The sequence below is a fragment of the Falco punctatus genome, assembly GCF_963210335.1.
Source record: "Falco punctatus genome assembly, chromosome: 6".
NCBI lineage: Eukaryota > Metazoa > Chordata > Aves > Falconiformes > Falconidae > Falco > Falco punctatus.
Genome location: NC_137585.1, coordinates 34,149,153 through 34,174,212, shown reverse-complemented (window position 1 = coordinate 34,174,212; position 25,060 = coordinate 34,149,153). Strand labels below are relative to the sequence as shown.

The 25,060-nt window shown below is 45.5% G+C and overlaps 1 protein-coding gene across 4 annotated transcripts in view; it reads left to right on the top strand.

Annotated features, from left to right (window-relative positions):
• The window catches only part of MYH9 (myosin heavy chain 9), a gene marked incomplete at its 3' end in the record, with an annotated part of 74,334 nt that extends 54,588 nt beyond the window's left edge, over nucleotides 1-19,746 (top strand). For 3 of the 4 annotated variants that reach the window (XM_080392895.1, XM_080392896.1, XM_080392897.1), the window contains exons 20-41: nucleotides 678-786; nucleotides 2,873-3,004; nucleotides 3,615-3,821; nucleotides 4,339-4,476; nucleotides 4,976-5,099; nucleotides 5,924-6,095; nucleotides 6,674-6,886; nucleotides 7,332-7,476; nucleotides 7,807-8,013; nucleotides 8,972-9,076; nucleotides 10,284-10,436; nucleotides 10,803-11,051; nucleotides 11,544-11,756; nucleotides 13,362-13,574; nucleotides 13,930-14,091; nucleotides 14,760-14,888; nucleotides 15,233-15,321; nucleotides 15,524-15,647; nucleotides 16,747-16,955; nucleotides 17,379-17,487; nucleotides 17,839-18,011; nucleotides 18,206-19,746. In XM_080392895.1, coding sequence (XP_080249021.1) covers nucleotides 678-786; nucleotides 2,873-3,004; nucleotides 3,615-3,821; nucleotides 4,339-4,476; nucleotides 4,976-5,099; nucleotides 5,924-6,095; nucleotides 6,674-6,886; nucleotides 7,332-7,476; nucleotides 7,807-8,013; nucleotides 8,972-9,076; nucleotides 10,284-10,436; nucleotides 10,803-11,051; nucleotides 11,544-11,756; nucleotides 13,362-13,574; nucleotides 13,930-14,091; nucleotides 14,760-14,888; nucleotides 15,233-15,321; nucleotides 15,524-15,647; nucleotides 16,747-16,955; nucleotides 17,379-17,487; nucleotides 17,839-18,011; nucleotides 18,206-18,323 — 3,493 coding nt within the window. Of the gene's footprint in view, nucleotides 1-677; nucleotides 787-2,872; nucleotides 3,005-3,614; nucleotides 3,822-4,338; nucleotides 4,477-4,975; nucleotides 5,100-5,923; nucleotides 6,096-6,673; nucleotides 6,887-7,331; nucleotides 7,477-7,806; nucleotides 8,014-8,971; nucleotides 9,077-10,283; nucleotides 10,437-10,802; nucleotides 11,052-11,543; nucleotides 11,757-13,361; nucleotides 13,575-13,929; nucleotides 14,092-14,759; nucleotides 14,889-15,232; nucleotides 15,322-15,523; nucleotides 15,648-16,746; nucleotides 16,956-17,378; nucleotides 17,488-17,838; nucleotides 18,016-18,205 lie in introns of those variants that run through there. The other variant, XM_080392898.1, reaches the window with a different exon arrangement.
• Nucleotides 19,747-25,060: the final 5,314 nt, after the last annotated feature.

Here is a 25,060-nt window from a genome sequence, read left to right as displayed (position 1 = left end):
AATGTACGTTTTTCCCATTCAGGTACAAGTTTCTTCTTTAGAAAAGCTGACTGGAAGTTATTTTTTGTCAGAAAGGCTATGATTTATTTGTTGTTGAAGGTGTTTTAGAGTTTTCTGATCTCTGTAATGCCAGACTTCTGGCACCTGCAAGAAACTCAGTGTGCTGCTATCCCACATACTACCAGAGCAGTAAAGTCTCTTCTTTCTGTAGTAATACTACACAGCAGGCAAAGATTTTGACAGAAATTCTCAAACTGCAAGTGTGCAAATGAAAAAGTCTTAGTATGGTACTGATCCAGGAGGTATAGGATTTCTCTGAAGTTATTGGGTAGGACTGCAAATGGTACAGTTCTAAAACCAAAAATATCTGTCAGATTGGCAGAAAAACCACGTGTGTTACCAATCTCCCTTTTTTGAAATTAAGAGTGAGGCTTTATGGATTAGATGACATTAGGGAAAAACTTCATTAAATAGGGAATTGAATAAAGGAAAAAAAAAATCCTTACCTGAGCAGAAAAAAACTTGAAAAAGATAGAGGATGTTCACTGGAAATTTTGCTGGTTTTTTAGGAAGGAATCTTGTAAAGTAAAAACATAGAGTTATCTGAGAAAGGGCTTAGTGGAGAGAATTGTGTGTTGCTGTGGGTTCCTTTTGTCTGACTTCCACTTACCTTGCAGAGCCTTTGCCAAACGCCAGCAGCAACTGACAGCCATGAAAGTGCTTCAGAGGAATTGCGCTGCCTATTTGAAACTGCGGAACTGGCAATGGTGGAGGTTGTTCACCAAGGTAATAATTTTTCCCTTTGCAATTTTGACAGTTTGGTTGCAGTTTCAGCTTCTCAGGTTGAACCAGAGCCCCCAGACCACTTCCTCCACAATTGGGCAGGTTTGCAGTTACACGTTGATTGATTTAGGCAGAGAATATTTGATAGCTGTGCAGTATGCCTGCATAAATCATGTGCAAAGCTATATTCAAGTAATGTGGAAAAGCAGAAGTAATCTTTGAATGCTTTATGCCTAAGAAGAGTAAGAGGATCACTTCCTTTGGTGGTATGGTACTTCAAAGAGTCATTTACTATGTGGCTACTCAATTTAGCTAGACAAAAATTGTTAATATGGGGATGGCTTGCCATCTCTTTTCTCTAGGGTTGTAAGTGCAAAGGAAGAGCGCTGAGGTCTGATCTTGCTGTTAAGACTTGTAGATATTTTACCTTTATAAAGACAATGAACACATGAAGAAATCGTGTCTTCTAAATGTGTGGGATTTCTTGCATTTTAGCCATGAGACTTTGCAGCTAAAAGAGTTGAGAGCAGAATTTAAACTTCTTTCCTATGAAATTATTTGTAAGTGTTTTTGATGGGAGAGCACAGAGATGGGTGGTGTTCGGGGTTTTTTTCATGGACTCATAGAATAGTTTGGGTTGGAAGGGATTTTTAAAGGTCACCTAGTCCACCTCCTGGCTGCAACAAACAGGGACATCTTCAACTAGATCGGGTTGCTCAGAGCCCTGTCCAGCCTAACTTTGAATGCTTCCAGGGATGAGGAATCTACCACCTCTCTGGGCAACCTCTTCCAGTGTTTCACTATCCTTGTAAAAAATTCCTTCTATCTAGTTTAAATCTACCCTCTTACTTTAAAACCATTGCTCCTTGTCCTGTTGCAACAGGCCCAGCTTAAAAAGTTTGTCCCTGTGTTAGGCCCCTTTACTGAAAGGCTGCCATAAGGTCTCACTGGATCCTTCTCCAGGCTGAACAACCCCAACTCTCAGCCTTTCTTCATAGGAGAGGTGTTCCATCCCTCTTGATCTCTGTGGCCCTCCTCTGGACCCATTCCAACAGGTCCATGTCTTTCCTGTGCTGAGGGCTCCAGAGCTGGATGCAGTACTCCAGGTGGGGACTCACCAGAGCAGAGTAAAAGGGCAGAATCACCTCCCTCAATCTGCTGGGCACACTACTTTGGATGCAGCCCAGGATACAGTTGGCTTTCTGGGCTGCAAGTGCATATTGCCAGCTCATGTCCAGCTTTTCATCCACCGGTTTTTCATCCACCGGTACCCCCAAGTCCTTTTCCACAGGGCTGCTTTCAATCCTTTCATCCCACAGTCTGTACTGATACAGAGGACTGCCCCAGTCCAGCTGCAGGACCTTGCACTTGGCCTTGTTGAAGCTCATGAGGTTCACATGAAACCACTTTTTAAGCTTGTCCAGGTCCCTCTGGATGGCATTTCATGCCTTGGGTGTGTCAGCCGCACCACTCAGCTTGGTGTTGTCTGCAAACTTGCTGAGGGTACACTCAATCCCACTGGCTGTGTCCTGGATGAAAAAATTAAAGAGTACTGGTCCAGATATGGATCCCTGACTTACCACCAGTCTCCATCTGGACATTGAGCCTTTGACAGCTACTCTCGGGATACAACTATCCAACCAATTCCTCATCCACGAAACAGTCCACCCATCAAATCCGTATCTCTCCAGTTTCGAGAGAAGGATATTGTGGGAGACTGTCAAAGGCCTTACAAAAGTCTGGGTAGATGACATTGACCTATCTGTGTATTTCCCCACTGTATGGCAACTTTTTTATTCTCCTGCTATTACAACTGAGCCCTCAAGGGTCTGGAATTTACCCAACCCTTTCCTGACGCATTCCGTCCTGGAGGAAAAGCTGGGCAGGCAGAAAGTGTGTTATAGGCAGAGCAGATGATAACTAGTCCTCTATGATCCTCCCAGTATTCACAACAAAATGAATGATCAGTCTTTCAAATATGACATTTATTGAAAATGTTGTTTTATTCAATGCTTATCAAGTACAAGAACATCTCTTCATGTTTTCCTTGTTCCTTATACATGTCTCATTGCATGGGTTTCCCTTTCAGGTGAAGCCCCTTCTGCAAGTAAGCAGACAGGAAGAGGAGATGATGGCCAAGGAAGAAGAACTAATAAAGGTCAAAGAGAAGCAGTTAGCTGCAGAAAATAGACTGAGTGAGATGGAGACCTTCCAGGCCCAGGTGAGTCTGCAAATCTTGTGTGTAAAAGTAATTCTCTCTCTACCTGGCCAGCTGCTTGAGAGCACCTGCTTTGCTTTATTGGTCTGATAGGCAAGCTGCAGGATAGCAACTTGTTAAAATGTGTGACTCAGCTGCCATCTTGTTCAATTTCCTTTGCCCTTCTTCCCAGCTTAGTTCCTCTAGCAGGTCACTTTGTACAGTGACCACCTATCTCCCTTCTGTAGCTGTTACATGAAGTCAGGTCTCCTTTGGCTGAGTATTGTAGGAAGCTCATCGAATTCAACCTCATCGTTAGTGGGATCCTTTTTGTTTGGAATGCAGAAGGTGGCAGCAACATTGTGTTTCTGTAGGGCTGATAATTGTGTTACTCTTGCAGGGGAAAACTAGACAAAGGCTAACAATTTGTAGTTGCAGTGGACAGTTTGTGAAGGAGAGCACATGCTTAAAAGCTATGTTTTGATATTTAGCTTTTTAGTAGCAGCAGGAGACTGCTGCAATGATTAAGACTGTAACTGTGGAACAGAGGAGCATGTAACTTCACTGAACACAGATTGCTAAGTACTTTGGTAAATTGGAGCTGCTCTTATTTCTGACTTTGTGTCCAATGTAGCTAATGGCAGAGAAGATGCAGCTGCAGGAACAGTTGCAAGCAGAAACTGAACTCTGTGCTGAAGCTGAAGAGATAAGAGCCCGCCTGACAGCCAAGAAACAAGAACTGGAAGAGATATGTCATGACCTGGAAGCAAGGGTGGAGGAAGAAGAAGAACGGTGCCAACATCTGCAGGCTGAAAAGAAGAAAATGCAGCAGAACATCCAGGTAATGCCTTAGGAATGCTGTCTCTTGTCAGTAAAGAGGATAGTAAGGTTTAGGTGATTCTTTTGTCTCAGCTTGGAGGGAAACAGGAGAGAGAGAACAACAATAAAAAAGCATAAAAAATCCATTTGTGGAAATAGCAATAGAACGCAGTGAGTCTGGTGCTGAGCCCGAGGCTTTCGGTCAGTCAGCTGGAATGAGCTGTTTCATTCTTGAAGACTAAGATGATGGCCGCTTGTCGAAGAATTAGACAAGTCTTTGCTTAAGCCAGGGGATTTAGAAATGGTGGCATTCTTTGCAAAGTAGCATTGTTTATTTTGCTAGAAAACTTGCTAGCTAGGATGCAGTGTGTTTCATTAAGTCATGATAGATGTCACTTCTGGAAAGTATATATAATACGTAATAATACTGTAAAGGAAGGGTAAAGGAACATTCCAGGTTCTAGTATTGCTTCTGTGCTGTTACACTGGTTGGTGAGCAGCACTGACAAATACCTTGCTTTTCTGTGGGTGTTGTGAAGGAACTAGAGGAGCAGCTTGAAGAAGAGGAAAGTGCAAGGCAAAAGTTGCAGCTAGAAAAAGTGACCACAGAGGCCAAACTGAAGAAACTAGAAGAAGATGTGATAGTTCTGGAAGACCAGAATCTCAAATTGGCTAAGGTAAGATTCCTGCAGCTTCCCTACGTAGGCTAAAGATGCACAGGTGTTTCTCCTGGAGCTACTCGCCAAAGGCTGACCTTTCCCATGTTACAGGAAAACTTAGGGATGAATTCAGTCTTGTCTTGGACAACTCTGACCTGGATTTTTGAAATTAGCTGCCTGCCTGTATTCTTTACAAGTCAGTATTGTATGATATTTAGATAGCCTTGACTAAATAAAGATCCATGAGCAAATGTTTTTCTGATACGTTGTTATGCCAAACCATACCAAGTTATTCATAAACAGGCTTCCTTTAAGTTTTGAAAGGGCTATCAAATATAAATCTTTATGTAGCCATTTACTTGAAACTGTCTGTAATCCTGAAAGGATTTCTTTTTTTCCAAGTTCCTTTGTAGCAGGAGTAGTCAATGTCATGAGTGTCATCTTGAGCACAGTCAGCTCTGGAAAAATCTCCTGTAATTCCAGCAACTGCTTTGACACTGCCTTCTCAATTCTGCAGGAAAAGAAACTGTTGGAAGACAGAATGTCTGAGTTTACAACAAACCTGACAGAAGAAGAGGAGAAATCTAAGAGTTTAGCCAAACTAAAGAATAAGCATGAGGCCATGATCACAGACCTTGAAGGTGGTTTATGGTTTGGTTTGGTTGTGCTTTGTTTTGTTTTAAAGGCAGATCCTCCAAAGGACTTGCCTGTTTAGGAGGATCTCTGTTAAAATCTGTTGAACTGCAGTTTCATTTCTAGAGTTTTAGTCCTTCTTGGTTTCTGAGGGGTTAAAAATTAGTCTATAGCGTGTATGCTATTGATTAGTTTGATAGAGCTGTTTGGTGGCTGGCTGAAGGTTATGTGCCTTGTCAGCTGAGCCCTTGATCCAAATAAAAATTCTCTGTAAAGCATCAGGCCAATGGAGAAGAGAGGCTGGTTCTCTTTCTTCTCCTGCTGTGGAAGCGTCTCCACTTTTCTATTTCCAGCACCATCAATCTGTCAGGGTTAGTGCTGTTTCTGATACTGTGTTTGCACAAGTTCTTCAGACTGGAGGCACTTACCTGGAGACTGCCCAGGTTAACACAGCAGAAGCCAGCCTATTCAGTTTCAGTAAAGGGAGAGCAGACCTTGTGTTCAGCATCAGTTAATGAACGCTTATGCCTATGTGGTGTGGGTGTTGGGAGAGACTGGTATTGTACTGGCATTGTTTATTGCAGCGAAAGGGGGGAAGGAGGCTTGGCTGTAAGATGAGGGGAAGGGAAATTGCTCAGATATATTTTGCGGGAAAAATATGGGGGCAGTTGCATGTATAGATCCTGACAGAATAAGGCATTCCAGCTACAGTTTGGACAGTTGTATTATTAGGAAAAACCCTACTGCTTAAATAGCTTTATTTTCTCTGCTTGTACAACGTTCTTTGAGTATATGTTGTCTGTGTAACTTAATGTATCCCCATCTCCATCAGAACGTCTGCGACGTGAAGAAAAGCAGAGGCAAGAATTGGAAAAGACTCGCCGAAAGCTTGAAGGGGACTCCAGTGATCTGCATGACCAGATTGCTGAGCTGCAGGCTCAGATTGCAGAACTCAAGATGCAGCTGGCCAAGAAGGAAGAGGAGCTGCAGGCAGCCTTAGCTAGGTGAGAACCTGACCTGCAGGGTTCAGGTACCCACTAGGCTGGGAAGTATTGCTTGTCTTGCGTCACTTTGGAATAGGGACTAAGTGGAATCTGTGGCTGCTGTATTTCAGCCTGTGGACTGTTAAGATCTGTGTCCTCAGCATCAGAGTTCTTTGGCTGCTGCTCACTGCCACGTTCTCTGTACAGAGCTAGACTATGAATGTGATGTGCAGTTTACACGTTTCGCTGAGCAGTAAGATTTCAGATGGGGTTAAAAAGTAGTGGCAACACACTGTCTTTCTGGTAGTTGCTATATTCATCTATTCAGTACAGTCTCCAATTTCCAATGTAAAATGGTGCTTTCTCTTCTGCTTTCTTCTGTTGTCAGTCTCTCTCTGTCCCGTTCTTTAAGGTAAGTAATCGTGCTCTCTCAAGTATTGGGAAATAGAACTTAGAATTTGTAGATAATATACAGATCAAAGTTTGAATGTAATATTGTAGAGCTGACAGATACCAGCTTTTTTTCTTGGTAGGACAGGTGGTATTAATTTACATATGGTTTAAATCTGGCTCTGACCACAACCCTATGTTGAACACAGGGTGGAAGAAGAGGCAGCTCAGAAGAACATGGCCCTGAAAAAGATCAGGGAACTTGAATCCCAGATCACTGAGCTGCAAGAAGACCTGGAGTCAGAGAGAGCATTCAGGAATAAAGCTGAAAAACAGAAGCGGGATCTAGGAGAAGAGCTGGAAGCACTGAAAACAGAGCTGGAAGATACACTAGATTCTACAGCTGCTCAACAAGAGCTCAGGTAAGTCCAACATGTAGCTGCATTGTCTTATTTGGTTTGGAATTTTTCATAAATTCTGCCACATCTAGTCTCTTACCAAAGTTAGAGTAGTCTGGTTAGCAGCCTCAGTGACTGTGGAAGGAGGTAGTGTGCAAGCTGTAGTCAGGACTGCATTACCTTACCTGACATAAGAAAGTTAATTTGCTCCCTAACCATAGTGTTAGTGATGCCTCTGAAACATTCATACTTCTAGGCTGTTACTACTTAGGCTGGAGGTAATGCTGCCAGCTTGCGCTTAAGAAGGGTGCAGTGCTAAGTTCTAACTTTGAAAAGATCTAACTTTGTCTTTATATCTTGTAGAGCTAAATAGCCCTTGGCATTATTCTGCTTTAGAGATGCTGTTAGTGGATATACTCATCTGCTTGATTCCTCCTTGGCATCTAAATGGAATTTGTGAATTTTGCAGGTCAAAGAGAGAACAAGAAGTAACAGTTTTGAAGAAGACCCTTGAAGATGAGGCAAAGACTCATGAGGCTCAGATCCAAGAGATGAGGCAGAAACATTCACAAGCTATTGAAGAGCTGGCAGAGCAGTTAGAACAAACCAAACGGGTATGTGAACAGAAAACACAAGGCCAAAGTAGTCAACCTCCCTGAAATGACAGCTGCTCCATGAAGTGTTCATGACACTAGACTTCTGATACATGTGCTGTTCTTCCCTTGGTAGATAATTTTTCTCTGTGAAGCATATATGAAGCTGTTTTAAATAGCTGTTCATTCTAATTATTTTTTCTGAGTAAGCAGGCTATAACTTAGCTGTTAAACATGCAACATTAGCTTGCTTGTTGGGAAAAAAAAATGCACTCAGTGGAAGGATCCTGCCATCTAAAGTCTGAGGGGTTTTGCTGATATTTCTTTTTCCCCCCTCTTTTTCCTCTTCAGGTGAAAGCAAATCTTGAAAAAGCAAAACAAGCTCTGGAAAGTGAGAGGGCCGAACTGTCCAATGAGGTGAAGGTTCTTCTGCAGGGCAAAGGGGATGCTGAGCACAAGCGGAAAAAAGTAGATGCTCAGCTCCAAGAACTGCAGGTGAAATTTACAGAAGGTGAAAGAGTGAAGACAGAACTGGTTGAGAGGGTTAACAAGTTGCAGGTGAGTGGCAAGTGTTTTCCTTAGCTTTTGATTCAACCCAGGGCTAAAGAGAAATGGTTGTAGAGTGGTACCTCCACACAGCTAGATCAAAAATCTTGTTCCTCCTGAGAATAAAGTTCCTATGAAAAGCAAATCCATCGTTTGCTTCCCAGGGACTGTGCAGACTCCTTAACTCATTGCCAGGGCAGGACATTTGGGGTGATGTTGCTTATCGTAAGCAGCCCTGAGAAGGTGAAGTAACCAGCTGCCATCTGAGTTTTGTAAGCCTTAAAAGTATCAGCATGTGTGCTCCCCTTCAGCATGCAGCGGTTTGCACAGTACAGTCCTATAAACATCCAGCTGCTTGTGGACCTGGTGTGTCACAGACTGACTGATGATTGTGTAACTAATTTGGAAGACAGTGTCCTGAAGCATTGTAGTGTGGTTGATGTTGATGAGGGGTGACTCAAGGGTGATGTGGAAATCTAGGGGTTTCTCCTGCTTTTTTCAAGGGAACAACAAATCCATTTGTTTCACACAACATGTTACCTTCTTTGTGGAGGGCTGTCATTAAAAGTTTAGCATTAGTGATGTGTGCACTATCTTTTGGAATGTGAAAATGTATTTTTGAGACTGTAGATTGAGTCCTGAAGCACATGGTATAAAATAGAAGAGAACTTAATATAAGCTTTTAAAATTCTTGCCAAGGTGTCTAAAATCTCATATAGGCTTTGAAACAACCAAAACCAGAAGGCTGTTGCAAGAAGTGATCCTAAGTAAAAACATCTTTCTGATTTCTCATCTTTCATCCCTGGGACTCCAGAAAACAGTGCATTCATTCCCCTGAGAGATTATATAAACATCCTTTACTGTTGAGAGGTGCCTTAGCTTTCACTTTTGGGTCTCATAGCTACTCACCTGTTGCTGGCTTTGTTTTTGCTGATGCATTTAATGACTGATTCTCTGATGTCTCCTTCAGGTCGAGTTGGACAACGTCACAGGTCTTTTGAACCAGTCTGATAGCAAATCAATCAAACTAGCAAAGGATTTCTCTGCTCTGGAATCACAGCTTCAGGATACTCAGGTGAGAGCTTTGAAAGGCATCTGTGTGTGGTACAGCCAATGTCTGTTACAAATTCTCAAAGTGAGAAGTCACTCTGGACAGCATTATATACTGGCTATACAACCCTTTAAAGCATTGGTTCTGGCTTTTTTTGTTAAGGGGTTATCTTGCATGATATTGAGAACATTTCTCCAGAAACAAGCTGTTCATCTTCGTTCTGCTTCCTCAGTGTGTGGATCATGTGTCACTTTCCTTGTCTTAAATTTAGAATTCCTCCTCTATCACCTTTCTGCTTGAGGCTCGCTATTCCTAAACTGCACTGGAATGCTAGGTTATTGTTTGAGATCTTCACAGTCAAGTATTTGACAAGGTTTATGTGTATGTGTGATTTCCAGTAAATTTGTAAAGTTAAGCAGAAAGTTTTATTTCCCAGTGGATGTCAGGGAAATGATAGACTCAAATAATTTGGTATTTATTCAGGAAAAAGTCATGCTTAGTCTTATACTTTGGGATAAATCAACCAGTTAGTAGAATATAACTCTTGGTAAGGCATGGAGTACCAAGCAGAACATTGGAAGGGTAGGCCAAACCTCAGATACTAAGTAACCTTAAATGATCATTGATGTTCTGTCTACTTATTACCGTTTTTAAAAAATAGACTCAAAAGTAGCACACAATACAAAAGTTACACACTAGTTTGAAGACCAGTCTTTATTAGTCTCTACAGATCCTTCAGCTCAAGCACTTGGCAGCATAAGTCAATAAATGTTGGTGTCTTAAGTTGGTAAATGACTGCTGTCTTACAATTCTGCTAAGACCAATGTTGAGTTTAACCACATTAAATCACTTTAGACTGTTGTCCGTTTCTTTGATACTTGAATATGAGAAAGTAATGTAGCAGAATACAGTCACAGTATTGTTGGGAAAGGTTTTAATGCTTTGTGTGCTACTCAGAGGACCCCAGAAAAGTCTGTAGATGGCTTGTGTGGTGAAGTAGTATGCTTTAAGAGTATATGAGAGAATAGGACCTTTCTGAATATTTTGTTTCTATACTGACTCACTGGAGGACAATTATTTAAATTTTGTCTTCAGTTGTCTTATCTCTAAGTAGGTTGCATACTTAGACTGAACTTGAAAAGTACTCATTCTGGAGAGAGTGGGTGTGAGGACTGTGAGCTTTTAAAGCCAAGGAGTGATGCTGAATTCCACTGGGGTGTTTGTTTTATAGGAGCTGCTGCAGGAGGAGACTCGCCTAAAACTGAGCCTCAGCACTAAGCTGAAGCAGATGGAGGATGAGAAGAACAGTTTCAAAGAGCAACTGGAAGAAGAAGAAGAGACAAAGAGAAACCTGGAGAAACAGATCTCTATTCTTCAGCAACAGGTACAGAGTCTGCATCACATAAACCAATGACCAGTGACTTTTCAGAAGAAGTGTTAAGTGCAGTTCTCTCTTGACAGAAGTAAAATCTAAATGCAGATTTGACTTATAGTAACAGAACCTTTCCTGGGAAAGGTGATACTGCTGATTTGGGCGAGAAAGGAAATGAAGAAGTCTCTGATTATAATCATATGAACTGCTTGTAGATTTCTATCCAGGAATTCCTTTGGGAATTCAGTCATATAGGAGTATTTGAAGGGGGAGTAGTACCTTCAGAAATGAGCAGATTTATTTCCTCAACTTCTGGTGCCAGTAAACTGGCACGCTATTAGTGGCATGGTTTCATGTGCAATATTTTCTGTCCTTCAGGCAATAGATGCAAAGAAGAAGATGGATGATGGTCTGGGCTGCCTTGAGTCAGCAGAGGAAGCCAGGAAGAAGCTGCAGAAGGACTTGGAGGGTTTGAGCCAGCGTTACGAAGAGAAGACAGCTGCCTATGACAAGCTGGAAAAAACGAAGACTCGTCTGCAGCAAGAGCTGGATGACCTCACCGTGGACCTGGATCATCAGCGGCAGATAGTTTCCAACCTAGAGAAGAAGCAGAAGAAGTTTGATCAGGTATGACTTCAGTCACTGGGTGTTCAGTAGGTGCATCTTATTGACAGGTCAGCTTTAAGAATACCTAAGCAATTTCTGAACTAAGATACAGCACATAGAGTGGAGAAATAAGCTTTCATAGAACTAAGTTAATTCTGTTCTATGCATAGCAAGCTTAGTGATGCTCCTTTTCCCAAAGGGATAACATTTATATCAAGACCAAGATCAAGTTCAAAATCTTGTTTGTAGATCATCTTTGAGAGAGAGATGGAAATGATAGGTTGGAGGCCTAGGGATTCAGAATTTTGTTAACTGGGGATCAACACAGCTATTAAATGTGCATATATATATAAAAAAATATAAAATGCATGCTTCGTTCTTTGAAGCTGTGTTTTCTTGGTTCCTTCTGTCCATGGCAAAACACTATTAAGAAAGGCTAACAAAAAGATGCATGCTTACCTTGTTAGAAAATTGTCAGTAATTTCTCAGAATACTGATGCTGTGCTCTTGTAGCTATTGGCAGAGGAGAAGAACATCTCTGCCAAGTATGCAGAAGAACGGGACCGTGCTGAGGCAGAAGCCCGTGAGAAGGAAACTAAGGCCCTTTCCTTGGCCAGAGACCTGGAAGAAGCCATAGAGCAGAAAGCTGAGCTGGAACGAGTCAATAAACAGTTCCGTGCAGAGATGGAAGACTTGATGAGTTCAAAGGATGATGTTGGGAAAAGTGTAAGTATGAAGTTAAAATGTCGTAGCATCTAGGTTAGAGAAGACCTTTAATATAATCAAGTCCAACTGTTAACCCAGGACTGCCAAGTCCATCACTAAACCATATCCTGAAGTACCGTGTCTGCATGTTTTGTTTAAACACTTCCAGGGATGGTGATTCCACCACCTCCCTGGGCAGCCTGTTCCAATGCTTTTGACCACCCTTTCACTGAAGAAATTTTTCCCAATATCCAATCTAAACCTTCCCTGGTACATCTTTTCCTGTCACTAGTTGTCTGGGAGAAGAGACAGACCCTCACCTGTCTACAACCTCCTTTCAGGTAGTTGTAGAGAGCAGTAAGGTCCCCCTTAAGCCTCCTCCTCTCCAGGCTAAACACCCCAGTTCCCTCAGCCGTTCCTCATGAGACTTGTGCTCCACATGCTTCACCAGCTTCATTGCCCTTCTGTGGACGTTCTCCAGCAGCTCAGTGTCTTTCTTGAAGTGAGAGGCCCAAAACTGAACACAGTGTTTGAGGTGTGGCTTTGCCAGTGCCAAGTTCAGGGGGACAATCACTTCCCTTGTTCTGCCAGCCCCACCATTTCTCATACAAGCCAGGTGGTACTGGCCACCTGGGCACACTGCTGGCTCATGTCCAGCCAGCCGTCAGCCAATGCCCCAGGTCCTTTCCCACCAGGCAGCTTTCCAGCTGCTCTTCTCCAAGCCCGTAGGGCTGTGCGGCGTTGTTGTGACCCAAGTGCAGGACCCAACACTTCTCGTTGTTGAACCTCATACACATCGGTCCAGCCTGTCTGGAACCCTTTGTAGAGCCTTCTTGCCCTCAAGCAGATCAACACTCCCACCCAGCTTGGTGTCATCTGCAAACTTACTGAGGCAAGGAAATGGAAATGGCACATTCTGGGCCACAGATGTGGGCCCCAATGGCTCAAATTTCTGGGCAGGAAATGTCACACAGGTGATACTATTAGTTTAATAATGCAAGAAGCTTGTGCTAGTGTTAACACAGAGGAATGTAGTAGAGAATACTGGACACACTGTAAGTTTGTGAATGTTATGTTTGTTATTAGATAAGCAAGTGAGAAAGATGGGTTGGAAGAGCCTGGAACTGGCCCACTTGAGGTAGTGGCAAACTAAAAATTAACTGGTATTGTGGCAGAGATGAAGGTATGATGTGAGCCTGATATGTGAAATACAGGGATTAGCCAGGCGATGGAAGACAGTAACTCAAATTTCAAGACAAAAAACGTTATGGTAAGCAGGAAGGAAAGTTAAAAAATTCAGAGGCAAAAAAGTATTTTATTCTGTCAAATCCAGAGGTGTCCAGCTCTGAGTCTGCAGTAGGTCGGGACTGGGCTAACAAATGCTTTCCTCTTTCTCCCCACCGCCACTACGTGATCAGAACTGACAGGTAGTTGATTCACACTGGCAGCTTGCAGGGATGCTAGCAGCTGGCTTTGAGGGGTGTCTCTGCCCTAATGCAAGGGATGGGTGCAGTGTTCTTGCATATAGTCTTATGCGAGTGGCTGTTCTTAGATTTTTCTGCTCTTAGGATAGATGAAATTGTCTCCACTCTTTGAGGAAACCTCATGTGTGGTACTGTGCTGTAGGTCCATGAGCTGGAGAAGGCTAAACGAGCCCTGGAGCAGCAGGTGGAGGAGATGAAGACACAGCTGGAAGAGCTGGAGGATGAACTGCAGGCCACAGAGGATGCCAAACTGCGACTAGAAGTGAACCAACAGGCCATGAAGGCACAGTTTGACCGGGACCTCCAGGGCCGTGATGAACAGAATGAAGAGAAGAAGAAACAGCTGATTAGACAAGTAAGAATTGCTCTGTAAATCCTGAAAGTGTTCTGTACACAAAGGCACTTGTGTCCAGAGATGGTTAGACAGACAGTGCCAATCCACAGTTTCTTGTTAATGGTAACTCTCCAGGCAGCACTGCAAAGCTGTGAGAGAATTTCCCCCTTGTGTGCATGATTGTTCAAACAGCCTTTGTCTATCAAAGGAACCCATGTGGCTTTATTAGTGAGGAATGTTAGCCCCATTCCCCTGCCAGGAAGAATGAAAACAGGTCACATGCTTGCACTTATGTACAGTTTGAAAGGGGGATGTGTAACATGGCTGTTGGGAAACCAAGAAGCTGAAATGCTGATGCCTGTATTTCTCCATACAGGTGCGGGAGATGGAGGTGGAGTTGGACGATGAACGAAAGCAGCGTTCCATTGCTGTGGCTGCCAGGAAGAAGCTAGAGATGGACCTGAAGGATTTGGAAAGCCATATAGACACTGCTAACAAGAGTCGTGAAGAAGCCATCAAGCAGCACCGCAAACTGCAGGTGAGACTGCAACTGGTTTTGCTGTCAGTGTAGAGCATTTACCCAGGGAAGTGGGATACAAGATCTCACCTCATGAGAACCATGTATCAGTGTAACAAGAGCAGCAGAACCTTGTAGCAGTTTACCACAAAAGATTCATTGGCATTTCAAATATCCTTCTAACCCCAATCTGGCTGTTTAACTCTGGGAGACAAGCTGTAAGGGAAGTCGACTTCACTCTAGTGCTTGCCTCACGCCAGTTTTTTTAGAAGGGATTGCGGAGCTGCAAAGCTAGAAGAACTTAACTATCATTTAGGCCTTCTGCCCCAAGACAGTTCTGTTGTGCTTTTGTAATTCCTACAGGCATCTGTCTGATCTCTTCTTAAGAAAAACTCCAAATCCTCCCTAGGCTGTCCGTTCCATTGTTTCACTACAAAGCTTCCTGTCCCCTCTCTTCCCCCCTTTCTAGATTTTTCCCTTTCTGTGATTTAAGCAGTCCTGTTTGCTTCCATTACTGCTTCTCCTTGATACTTGTGTAATGGGAAAAGGATGATTCCTTTTAACAACCTTCTTAGTAGCTGAAGATTAATGAATCCGTGTTTCAGTTTTCCCTCTGTGTTTCCTGTAAGATAAAAAACGTGATTTGTCAGTGTTGTTGCTCTGAAATTAACGTTTTTCTCCCTTTTCAGGCACAAATGAAGGATTACATGCGGGAACTGGAGGACACACGTACTTCCAGAGAAGAGATCTTGGCTCAGGCCAAAGAAAATGAGAAGAAGTTGAAGAGCATGGAGGCAGAGATGATCCAGTTGCAGGAGGTAATGGAATGTGTATGCAGGTCAAGGGTTGGTTTGTTTTCTTTGGCCAAGAACTAACTGTAGCAGTCTAAGCTCCAGTGGTTATTTCCTTTCTTTTGTACTTTTTGCTTTGCTCAAATATGAGGTCCACTTCAAAATGCAGAATTTGGCCCTTTCTTGACAGCTGTGATAGGAGCGCGCAAAACAAAGGAAGCTGTGGGGTGGGTGGGGAACAGACCATGTCTTATACTTAAGCCAGGATCTAGCTAGAGACCATACCACCCATTACCAGTAACTGCTTTTTCCTATGCTGCATTAATTGGTAGCTTCCCATTGGATTGCTGACTGTCTCGTTTTCATTCCAGGAACTTGCAGCTGCTGAGCGTGCCAAGCGCCAGGCCCAGCAAGAAAGGGATGAGTTGGCTGATGAGATTGCCAACAACAGTGGTAAAGGGTGAGTAATGTTCCATGTTTAAGGGTGGAGGAGCTGGTTTGAGAAAATACTTTGCAGGCTGTTATTTTTGTGTAGACTGCAGCATGCATTGTATCCCCATTGGTCTTGAAAGACTGAGCTTATTTTGTAAAATTAAAAATGGGGAATTTTCCCCAGGGCATTAATGCCACCAACATTGCTTTAATGATTCTGTGTCCTATAGAGCGCTGGCCATGGAGGAGAAGAGACGGCTGGAGGCCCGGATAGCTCAGCTGGAAGAGGAGTTAGAAGAGGAGCAGGGTAACACAGAGATAATCAATGACCGGCTTAAGAAGGCAAATCTTCAGGTACCTGTTCAGGCTGTGTGTGCCAGTAGGGGTTCTCTAGTCTGTGCAAATTGTCAGGCTGCACTCTGAGTAATGCCACCTGCTGCTTCGTGAACAGTACAGGCCCTCAGGAGTCTGTAGATGCAAGCAAGATAAAACACCTGAATACCACAATACAGAAAATAGGTTGGGCAGTCAGAGCTGATGTTAACTCACTGGTTTTGGTCATTTAAATCATTGGGTAGCTGGAACAGTCTCCCAGGTTTACTAAAAAAAACCCCACCCAAAAAAACCTCCCAGTCCCTTTTTTCTGTATTAAGGGATTGTAAGAAAGATGATGGGTAGCATGCCGCTCCAACCTGGCGTGCTGAACACTGCCACAATGTCTTTGGAAAATTACTTTTCTGCTAGTTCTGTGCTGCTCCAAATGGACTAACCATATGGAATTTGTTAGGCTGCTATAGAAACCGTGATCTTAATCTGCCTGTTCACTGCCATGTTTTATCTGTCTAGCTGTGAGAGTCAAGCATGTTGCTTTCTTACCCCTCTAAAGCCAAGGAGCTAGGCTGATGGTTTTCCAAATGGCTTGTTCATTCTGGTGGATGAGAGCATAGTTCTCTACTTGGTTGACTGTCAGCCAGAGCCCCAGCCTGGAAGCAGACTTCTCGCTGTTTCACCTTTCGAAAGTCAGTATTTTTAAGCTGCTGCTTTTTAGTGGAAGTAGACAGACAGCAAATACATGATAAATTAGTGAGGCACATGTATTGGATCTCCTTGCCTCAGGACTTTGGTTATTCACTAAGACTGATAATTACTGTGTTAAGTGCTAAACTACGGCCTTTACCCCAGAAAGCATTGTACGACGGGATTGGTATATTTAGCCCTAAGAGGAAGTTGATAAACCTGTTATTCAAGGAATCACTTTGAAAATCTGTATAAACTAAGGTATTTTGGAAAGTGCCCTGCCTACAGACAGCTCCCTCTGCATCATAGTTATTTCAGGTATTCAGCTTGCCCTGAGGGTCCTTTTTCTTTGTGTGTCAGCAGGCATCTGAGAGTAAATCAGCCTTTCAGGCTGGCATGCATGATACGCTGACTACTCCTCCTCTCCTCTCTGCAGATTGATCAGATGAACGCCGACCTGAATGCTGAGCGCAGCAATGCACAGAAGACTGAGAATGCTCGCCAGCAGATGGAGCGCCAGAACAAGGAGCTTAAGCTTAAACTGCAGGAGATGGAGAGCGCAGTAAAGTCCAAGTACAAGGCTACCATCACAGCCTTAGAAGCAAAGATCGCACAGCTGGAAGAGCAGCTGGACATGGAGACAAAGTATGTTTTAGTAGAAATTCTGTCCGATTTACAGGCCCCACCCACTCTGGGATTTTAAGCTCTTCAGAATAAATCCTGACTGGTCTGAGTGAGGGCTTCATGATGTGTATACTGGGTAGTACAGAACTAAGATTTTGGTAAACCTTCCTTATTTTTCATTGTAGAGATTTCTAGCTGCTTCTGGATTTAGTAATTCCTAAAACAGCAGTTGTGATACACTTGCTGCCCCTCTGTTAGCTTCAAGAAGGGTCATATCTGAGTGTGCCTTTTGGTCATTTCTGGGAAACGTTGCCTCCCGGCCCATTTTCTCCTAAGTTAAGAGGATTTTTTTCCATCTTCCTTGTTTCTAACTTACCCAAGTCAGGTCATCTTGGTGGGGAGAATGGGAGGTAAGTTCTTGCCTGAGCATCACTGCATTTGTAGGGAGCGCCAGGCTGCCAGCAAGCAGGTGCGCCGTGCCGAGAAGAAGCTGAAAGATATCCTGCTGCAGGTGGATGATGAGAGGCGTAATGCTGAGCAGTTCAAAGATCAGGTGTGTATAGTTACCTGCAACATTGGTGAGTCTTTTGGTGGAAGGATTACTCTTCTGTGACCAAGGCATCATCTGCATGTAAGAGGGCTCTAGCATTAACCTTCCTATGGATTTCTCTTTTTTTTTTCTTTTTTTTTTTTTCCTTCCCCTCACTGTGCTAATTACAAGATGACACTGATGAAAATGTAATGCTTTTAAGGAAAGTCTTGGAGCTGTCAAGCCCTAGGCAGCTCCCTTCAGAAAGGGAAGAGGGGGCTGTGGAAACTCTGCTTTTTGCTACTTTAACTACTGTGCTGTAACTGAGGAAACACAGATATCTTTATCTTTTTCTCTCCCCCTGGCCATGCTCAGGCGGACAAGGCAAACATGCGCTTGAAGCAGCTGAAACGCCAGCTTGAGGAAGCAGAGGAGGAGGCCCAGCGAGCCAATGCATCCCGTAGGAAGCTCCAACGTGAGCTGGAGGATGCCACTGAAACAGCTGATGCAATGAATAGAGAAGTCAGCTCCCTGAAAAGCAAACTCAGGTAAAGGCACAGCATTTTGTGCAATACCTTGGCAGCCAGGCCAGCATAGTCTTGCTGTAACTGCCCACAGTGGCAGCTGCCCGCAGCAAACAGTGTGGCTGGCCAGGTACTTCCCTGCCTCTTTCCAGGGCCTGTCCTGTCTGGTGAGCTCAGTGAAACGTTGTGTTGTTGACTTTCTGTCTGTCTTTCCCTAGGCGTGGGGACCTGCCATTTGTCGTGACACGTCGAATTGTCAGGAAGGGTGCAGGAGAGTGCTCCGATGAGGAAGTGGATGGCAAGGCAGACGCTGGTGAAGCCAAAGCTACTGAATAAGTTCTCCCATTTGACCCAGGTTACATGTGATGGAGTGACCCATCCACCCTCCCCTCTTCCCTTGGACTTTCAGCAAACCCTCTCCTAAATTGGCTGGGGATCTGCAGAGCAAGCCCGGCTCTGTGTGTCTGGAGCCATCGGGCATCTGTGTTCCTAGTTTCTTCCTCTTTCCAGTTTCCTAATCTTCTTTGTATTTAATGCCAAAGAGTCGAGGTTCTGAAATCTGACCAGCAGTTTGGCCCCTACAAAGGCCTGTAGAACTGTCTGTGCCGTGTCTGCTGGTGAATCCTTACACAGTTTGGAGGGAGTGGGGTTAGGGAAAGATTATTTTTGCTGTAAATCTCCTTTTGTCTTCAGTTCTAGCTGCAGGGAAGCTCCTTCCTGTATTCTTTCCCCTCCCTCTTTGTTTGCTTTCGGCAATCATGTTCAGTGACCTCAGACTTCTGCCTCTTCTAATCTGCCCACCCACATGGTTTGGGAGCAGTTTCAGGAAAAACGGTGTGCTTTGGCCATGGCAATTTGCCCTTTCTTCTTTCACATGTTTCCAGGGAGGGGTGAAGAGGGAAGCTCCTCTCAGGACCAGTTACCTGGAGGACTTGCCAAAGTTGTCTTTTTCTTTTTTTTTTTTTTTTTTTCTTTTTCTTTTTTTTTTTTTTTTCCTTATTTTTACTGTCTGGACAGATCTCTGAAGTGCAATGATGTCCTGTTAGTGTCTCTGCCTCTGAGCGGTTTCATCTAAGGTAGTGTGGACCAGTAGTTAATGACAGACTGGGGAAGCAGAACAATGTCCTTGTGCTTGTCTGAGAATCTCTGGGGGACCAAATATATTTAATGGTAATAGACAGAATCTAGGGGAATTTAATAGGGTAGTGGGCAGAGGGTGGGAGTAAGGGGAGGGAAATCCCTCTTTTATTGACATGTCCAAGCCTCTTGCACCTGCTCTGTAACCAGGGGTTGGGATTAGTTATTGTGCACCATTGACTAAGAGTATATTAAAAACCCTTTAATCTGCACAGATATACGTAAGGCCTTTGTATCTCTTGTAATAAGTAATTAAGAAAAAAATAAAGGTCTTTATCACTGCCTTTCTATTGGGACCATGGTTATATATAGATAGTCTTTACTTTTCTACACCGTACACTGGTTGCTGGATTTACCTGTATTCTTAACCATATTGTATATGCTGCACTTAGACCTACTTATGAGCGAAGTAAAAATAATTAAATATGAAGCACCATACTGTATGCCTGAAGCGCTCTAAATGCAGGAGCCTCGTGTCCCAATTGCTGTCACAAAAAGATTAATTTTTTTTTTATAATAAAAGTGCCTTAGCATGTGCCTCAGCTGTGTGTCACCACTACAGTCAGTAATGGTTTACTGGTGCTCCACTGATGTTACCAATAAAGATTATCCATGTGCTGCAGTCCGTGTGTGTGTGTGTGTGTGTTGCCGTTCCCTCCTTCCCCAGGTGCGGTGCAGACTGTACTTGTTACCCCCGAAGGTGGCGGCTGTGGTGTCAGAGCATCGACCTGTCCTGTCAGCAGTGCTGCAGACCTCCCGTGACACGCTGAGTGCACTCCAGCTGAAATCAGGTGTGACAGTACCTTCCGCATGTCACTGGGGCAGCTGGCAGTGGCCAGCCCCAGGGGATTTTGGAGGAGGGTAACGCACCTTGTTTGTGTGCGTTCAGAGGGTCACCTGTTCAAAACACAAGGCTGCTGGTTCTGTTCTTGGCCCGAAAATGTATTTCTGAGTCTGTAACTAGCAAACAAACTCTCTTCTTCGCTTTTATTTCCACTCTCTGGAGTCACTGGAAGGTAACTAGAAATTGAATAAGGAGCTTGTGGTGACATTCATCTTCTGGTCTGTGGCCCCTTAAACTGCCCCAGGTGCTCATGTATTCTGGGTGCTACAGCCTTGGCATAAAAAGCTGGAGTGTGACACCAGCACCTGGTAATTGTAACCTCATCCCTCTCCAGCTGTGTTGATAGGGGTTTAAACCTGGGTGAGAAGGTCTGAGTTAGAGGTTGTGGTTGGGGCTGGGTCAGACCCTGGGTGGCAGCGATGGGGAAGTGCTGGTGTTCACCATGAGGGGTACGGTGCAGCTGGCCGGTGCTGCTGGCAAACTGGGAGCAGGGAGCGCACAGCTTATAGTAAACCCCTGCTCAGGGGAGCATGCATGTCTGCTGCTCCCAGAGGGTGGGATTTCTGTCTAAGCAGATGTTGGGAAGGGAAGAAGTCTTCTAATTAAAGAAACTTGAGTGTAGGTAGAACTTTAAAAAAAAAAAAGGGGGGGGGGAGGGAGGGGGGCAGGGGCTGTGCAGAAGGAGGCAAAGACTCAGCATGCGCCGCTGTGCGAGTGGGTGTAGTCACGTTAAGGGGTCAGCGTGACCATGAACAACTTTTGATGTTACATTACACAGGCTGTGGCTTTCAAAAAGCTGGATAGGGATTAGTATGTGAAGGGATGGAGGTGCATGCGCGCATGGTGTGTGGAATACAGGTGCCACTCTGCTGATGTCTTGAGTTAAAAATGGCTGGAGTTACTCTCACCTGGGAGCTTATTGCTTTTATTATTTTTTTCCAAAGTGTTTTGCAGAAATGTGGAGGGTGTCTTTGTGAACAGCATGCCCTTTAAATTACATTAAAATTACTTTCCCATCATAGGATCATCTTGAATAACACCAGCTGGCTGGGCATTGCTGTGATAGAGAGCAGAACTGCTGTGACACCAGGTGCTGATGGCATGCTGATCCTTCGTAAGCACAGGCTGCTTTTTGTGTCCTTTGCACTGCTGTGCATGAGCTGGTGCACTGCTTGGATGCTGCTCTGTCCGGTGCAAGATGGAAAGAGACTTGTGTCTGTTTTTCTACTGGCACAGTACTTCAGTTTTCTGCCACCTTGTGCATCCCCGTGGAAGGGCCAAAATTAGTCTACAACATCTTCCACTTTGCAGAGTGCAACCTTGAGTTAACAAGTTCTTGTGGCTCCAGGTTAGTTGCTCTTCAGTAGATCTCCAAAGCTGCTAAATACCTCACACAGGTGCTACTGAGATTTTGGGGGTGCTCTGAGTAGGTGAGTGATTACAAGTGCTGTAATGAGCAAGAGTGGATAAAGACTGAACCGGGACCTGGTCTGTGGTCCCTACAAAAGAGTTGCTCCTGGGAGCTGGTGCCGGAGCTCTGTTGCCTGCACCATCCAACCTCAGGGCTGATCCCAGCAGGCATTGGAAGGGTCTGAATGAAGGGCACACACAGGTATAGCTACAGCAGATGTAAGGGGTGATGGTAAAGCTGATTTCAAACGTTCCTGTCCCTGCACTGGACTGTTGTGCTGGCACAAAGGATCTGTAAACCAGATCATTAAATACAATAAACCTAGCTAAAAAAAATAATTGATGCTGGTTACAGTGTGGCCCTTGCAGGCTGTTGTAACAGCAGAACCGAGGGGCAGAGCAGTCGGCCCTGTCACAGCCTCAGGGTGATGGAGGTAAATCGCTGGTCCTGCAGCATCTAGGCCTGCTGCAAAGCACCTTCCCACACGGAGAGCGTGCGGCAGCGCTGGTCTGCCAGGTTTAGGATTTAGCCCTCTTCCATTTCCTTCCCAAGTTGTCTCAAGTACTACTTAATGTACGTGGAGAATCACTTTTGTGACAAAGCCGAGGGTGGAGCTAGGACGGCTCAGTGATGGCACCTGAGGCAGAGAACTGTGGTGGAAAACTGCAGCATTCCCTGCCTTGGAGGGTGGAGCAGGCCCCGGAGCAATGGGATGAGCAAGACAAAACTGAATGCCTGCTGCTGCCTGCTGCCGCAGCCCAACCACAAATCAGCGGGCTCCAGGGCATTCCGAAGCGTCAATTGTTGGCTTGTGCTGTCCAGGAGCATCCATCCCTGCAGGTCCACGGCCTGCTTTGTGGTGCTTGGTGTGGGGAGGAAGCTGCGGAGCTGGTGTGGGTCCCCCATGCTGGCCAGCTATGGGGTTCATCTGGAAGCCCAGCCCTGTCCCGAGAGCCACTCGGCCTGTTCTGGAGAGGCTTTGTCCCAACCCTGCTGGCAGGATCCCAGCTGCATGGCCTTCCCTGGAGAGCCTGATCCAAACTTTGCTGGGGGCATGTCCTTTTGAACCTTGGCTCCCAGCACAGCTGGAGACAATATTCCCAGTTCCAGGATGGATAGCTAATACTAGCAGATAAGTGTTTGCTGTCTGGACCAAGTTTTTTCTTCCCCTGATGTTCCAGCAGTGGGAGCAAGAGCAGAAGGAAAAGGAGAAAAAAACCCCAAACCTCTCCAGTCCGAAATCTGTCACTCTCCTGTCCTTGCTACCATTTTGAGCCAGTGTGACTGAGCAAAACAGCGAACAGCAATGCAGCAAGAGGAAAAACGTGAAATGTCTCGAGCAACGGTGGTCTGGCACACGAGAGGACGTGTGCTGGAGCCCCTTTTCCAGCCAGCTCCCTGCAGTGGAGCAGCCTCCCTCACTGACATTGGGGAGAGCTGGGCTGCGGTGCTTTCAACTAAAATAAAATGTGCAGAGAAGGACACTTAAAGCTCAGTTTGGTAAAAATGCGGTCACTCTTTGTACTGGGCAATTACTTGGCTGTGCACAAGGAGCACGTAAGGCAGGCTGCCTTCCCTGCTCACCTGCGGTGGCTGAGGCCGCACGGGCAGCAGAAGCCCACGGGACGCGGTGCAGGGCCCCGCTCGTGCCCCACGGGAGGGGTCTGCCCTGCGGGTTTCGCTATTGCTCAGCTCCCCAGCCCTGAGGAAGAGCGAGGGAGGAAATGGAGAACTGATGATGATGGAGTGGCTGGCCTCGCAGTGCTGTGTTACCCGTAATATGGCTGCGTGTTGCTAATTAATCTGCAGCTGTACTGTGGATGGCTTTGTTCACTACAGCCTTAATTGACTTTTGATTGAAATTGTGCAGAGCCTCATGGAAAAGGGTGTTATGGCAGGGTGTAGCATGCAGGATGGGTGGATTGCTTCCTTCAGCTCCTTTTTAGGAGAGGAGGCATCGCTCAAATCCCAGACCTCATGTAAGGCTGAGGCTAAAGTAGGTCTCTGTGGCCAGAAAAAGTCTCACTGGAGACAAAGTACTAGTGGAGGGCATTGGTGGTGGTCAGCTGAGAGATTTGTCTAGAAGCAGGGAGATGCTGAACCATATATCCAAGAGGTGCACTGATCAGCCGGCCCCACAGGGCAGCCTACGCCAGCTTTGTGGCTGAAGTGATGACTTGATGGAGAGGGAAAAAAGGAGGAAAAAACCCCATCCCCTTGAAGCTGTGATCAAAGAAACTTGCTTCCTGATTTTTATTCCTACTGTATCCAGGGAACCATTTCCCCATCTTGCCTTATAGAGACAGCATCGTACCAGAGCCAAGCCCACCTTTCACTTTTCCTCTCCCAAACTCCTGGCACAGAGTGCTCCTGGTGCGGCAGCAAGGGAAGCATCCTTCCTTCTAGCCCAGGCTCTTCCCTCCCAGAACTTTTTCTCAATCCTGGGCTGTCCCTGGGGCTTCAAAGGACCCTGGCAAAACTTTCCAGCCCTGCAGGCTGCTGAATGGTTGTAGTGTCCCTAGGCTGCCCCGTGGCCAGAGGGGATGTGTCAAAAGCTTGTTTCATTTCCCTCTCAAAACTTCCCCACTGGGGCTGAGAGGGGCATGGAGGCTGCATGCACCGCACGTGCGCGGCCAAATTCATCCTGGGTTGGAGCCTGCTCTTTCAGACCCTGTTTCTGCCTCCCAAAGCCTCCCCTGTGGCTGGTGCAGGTGTGAGGAGCTCGCCTCTGGAGGAGACCCGGCTCCAGTCTCGGGCAAGGCTCTTGGCTTGCATAAGAAGTGCTAATGTTGTCACTATGAACTGTAGCAGGCTTTGAAGCAGAGGCGTTGGTACAGCCAAAATAGGTTTTAACGAGGTAACGTACAGCCCAATTTGCTGTGCAGGCTTTTGATCCTTTCTGCTGTCGATGTAATTGCGTGCTGCACAGCTCGCCAGCTCATCGTTTTTGGAAGCACGAGGCACCCAGCTGTCTCGCCCTGATGTGTCCTTGTGGGTAAGGCATGGATAAAGCTCTTGATCAGCTTTTGCTTGAAGCTTGGCTCACCACTTCCCTCTCACCTGCAAAGTTTCTGGGAAATGACTTCAAGGACATGGCTTATGCTCCAGCGAGGATCTGCAGTCAAGAAACTGCAGGGGGACCCCACGTGAGGAAAGGTGCCGTGTTTGTGCCCTCCATCTTTACGCAGGCCCCTGCTGTGAAACTGAAGGGAGTTTATCTGCACCTTTGTTTATCGCTCCTCTGCTCAGGGAAGTGCTCACCTCGCTGCTGCAGCCAGCGAGTTTGGTTTGGAGGAGAGATGGCCCGTGCAGCCAGCAGGCCTGTTCCATGGGAGGGTACGTACAGTATCTCTACAGCATAAGAAGAAATCTACACTGAGAGTAAAACCTCACCCACCCCAGAGGTCATTTGCCTGCGCCGCTCCCTTGGGCAGAACGTGAGGAAACCAGAGCGGTTTGGACAGAAGAGCTGGCAGAGTGGCTGGGGACAAGTGCCTGCATTTGTGGGGCAGACTGGGGCACGTGGCCCCACTGACAGGAGCATCGGGACACGGATGGGACCCGTGCAGGCACTTTGGCGGCCAAGGATGTGGCATCATATGCAGTTTGGCCTGCAGAGCTGGTCCTCACCTCACAAGGTGTAGCATGGCCCTGGCATAGCTTTGGGAGGGGGACACTGAG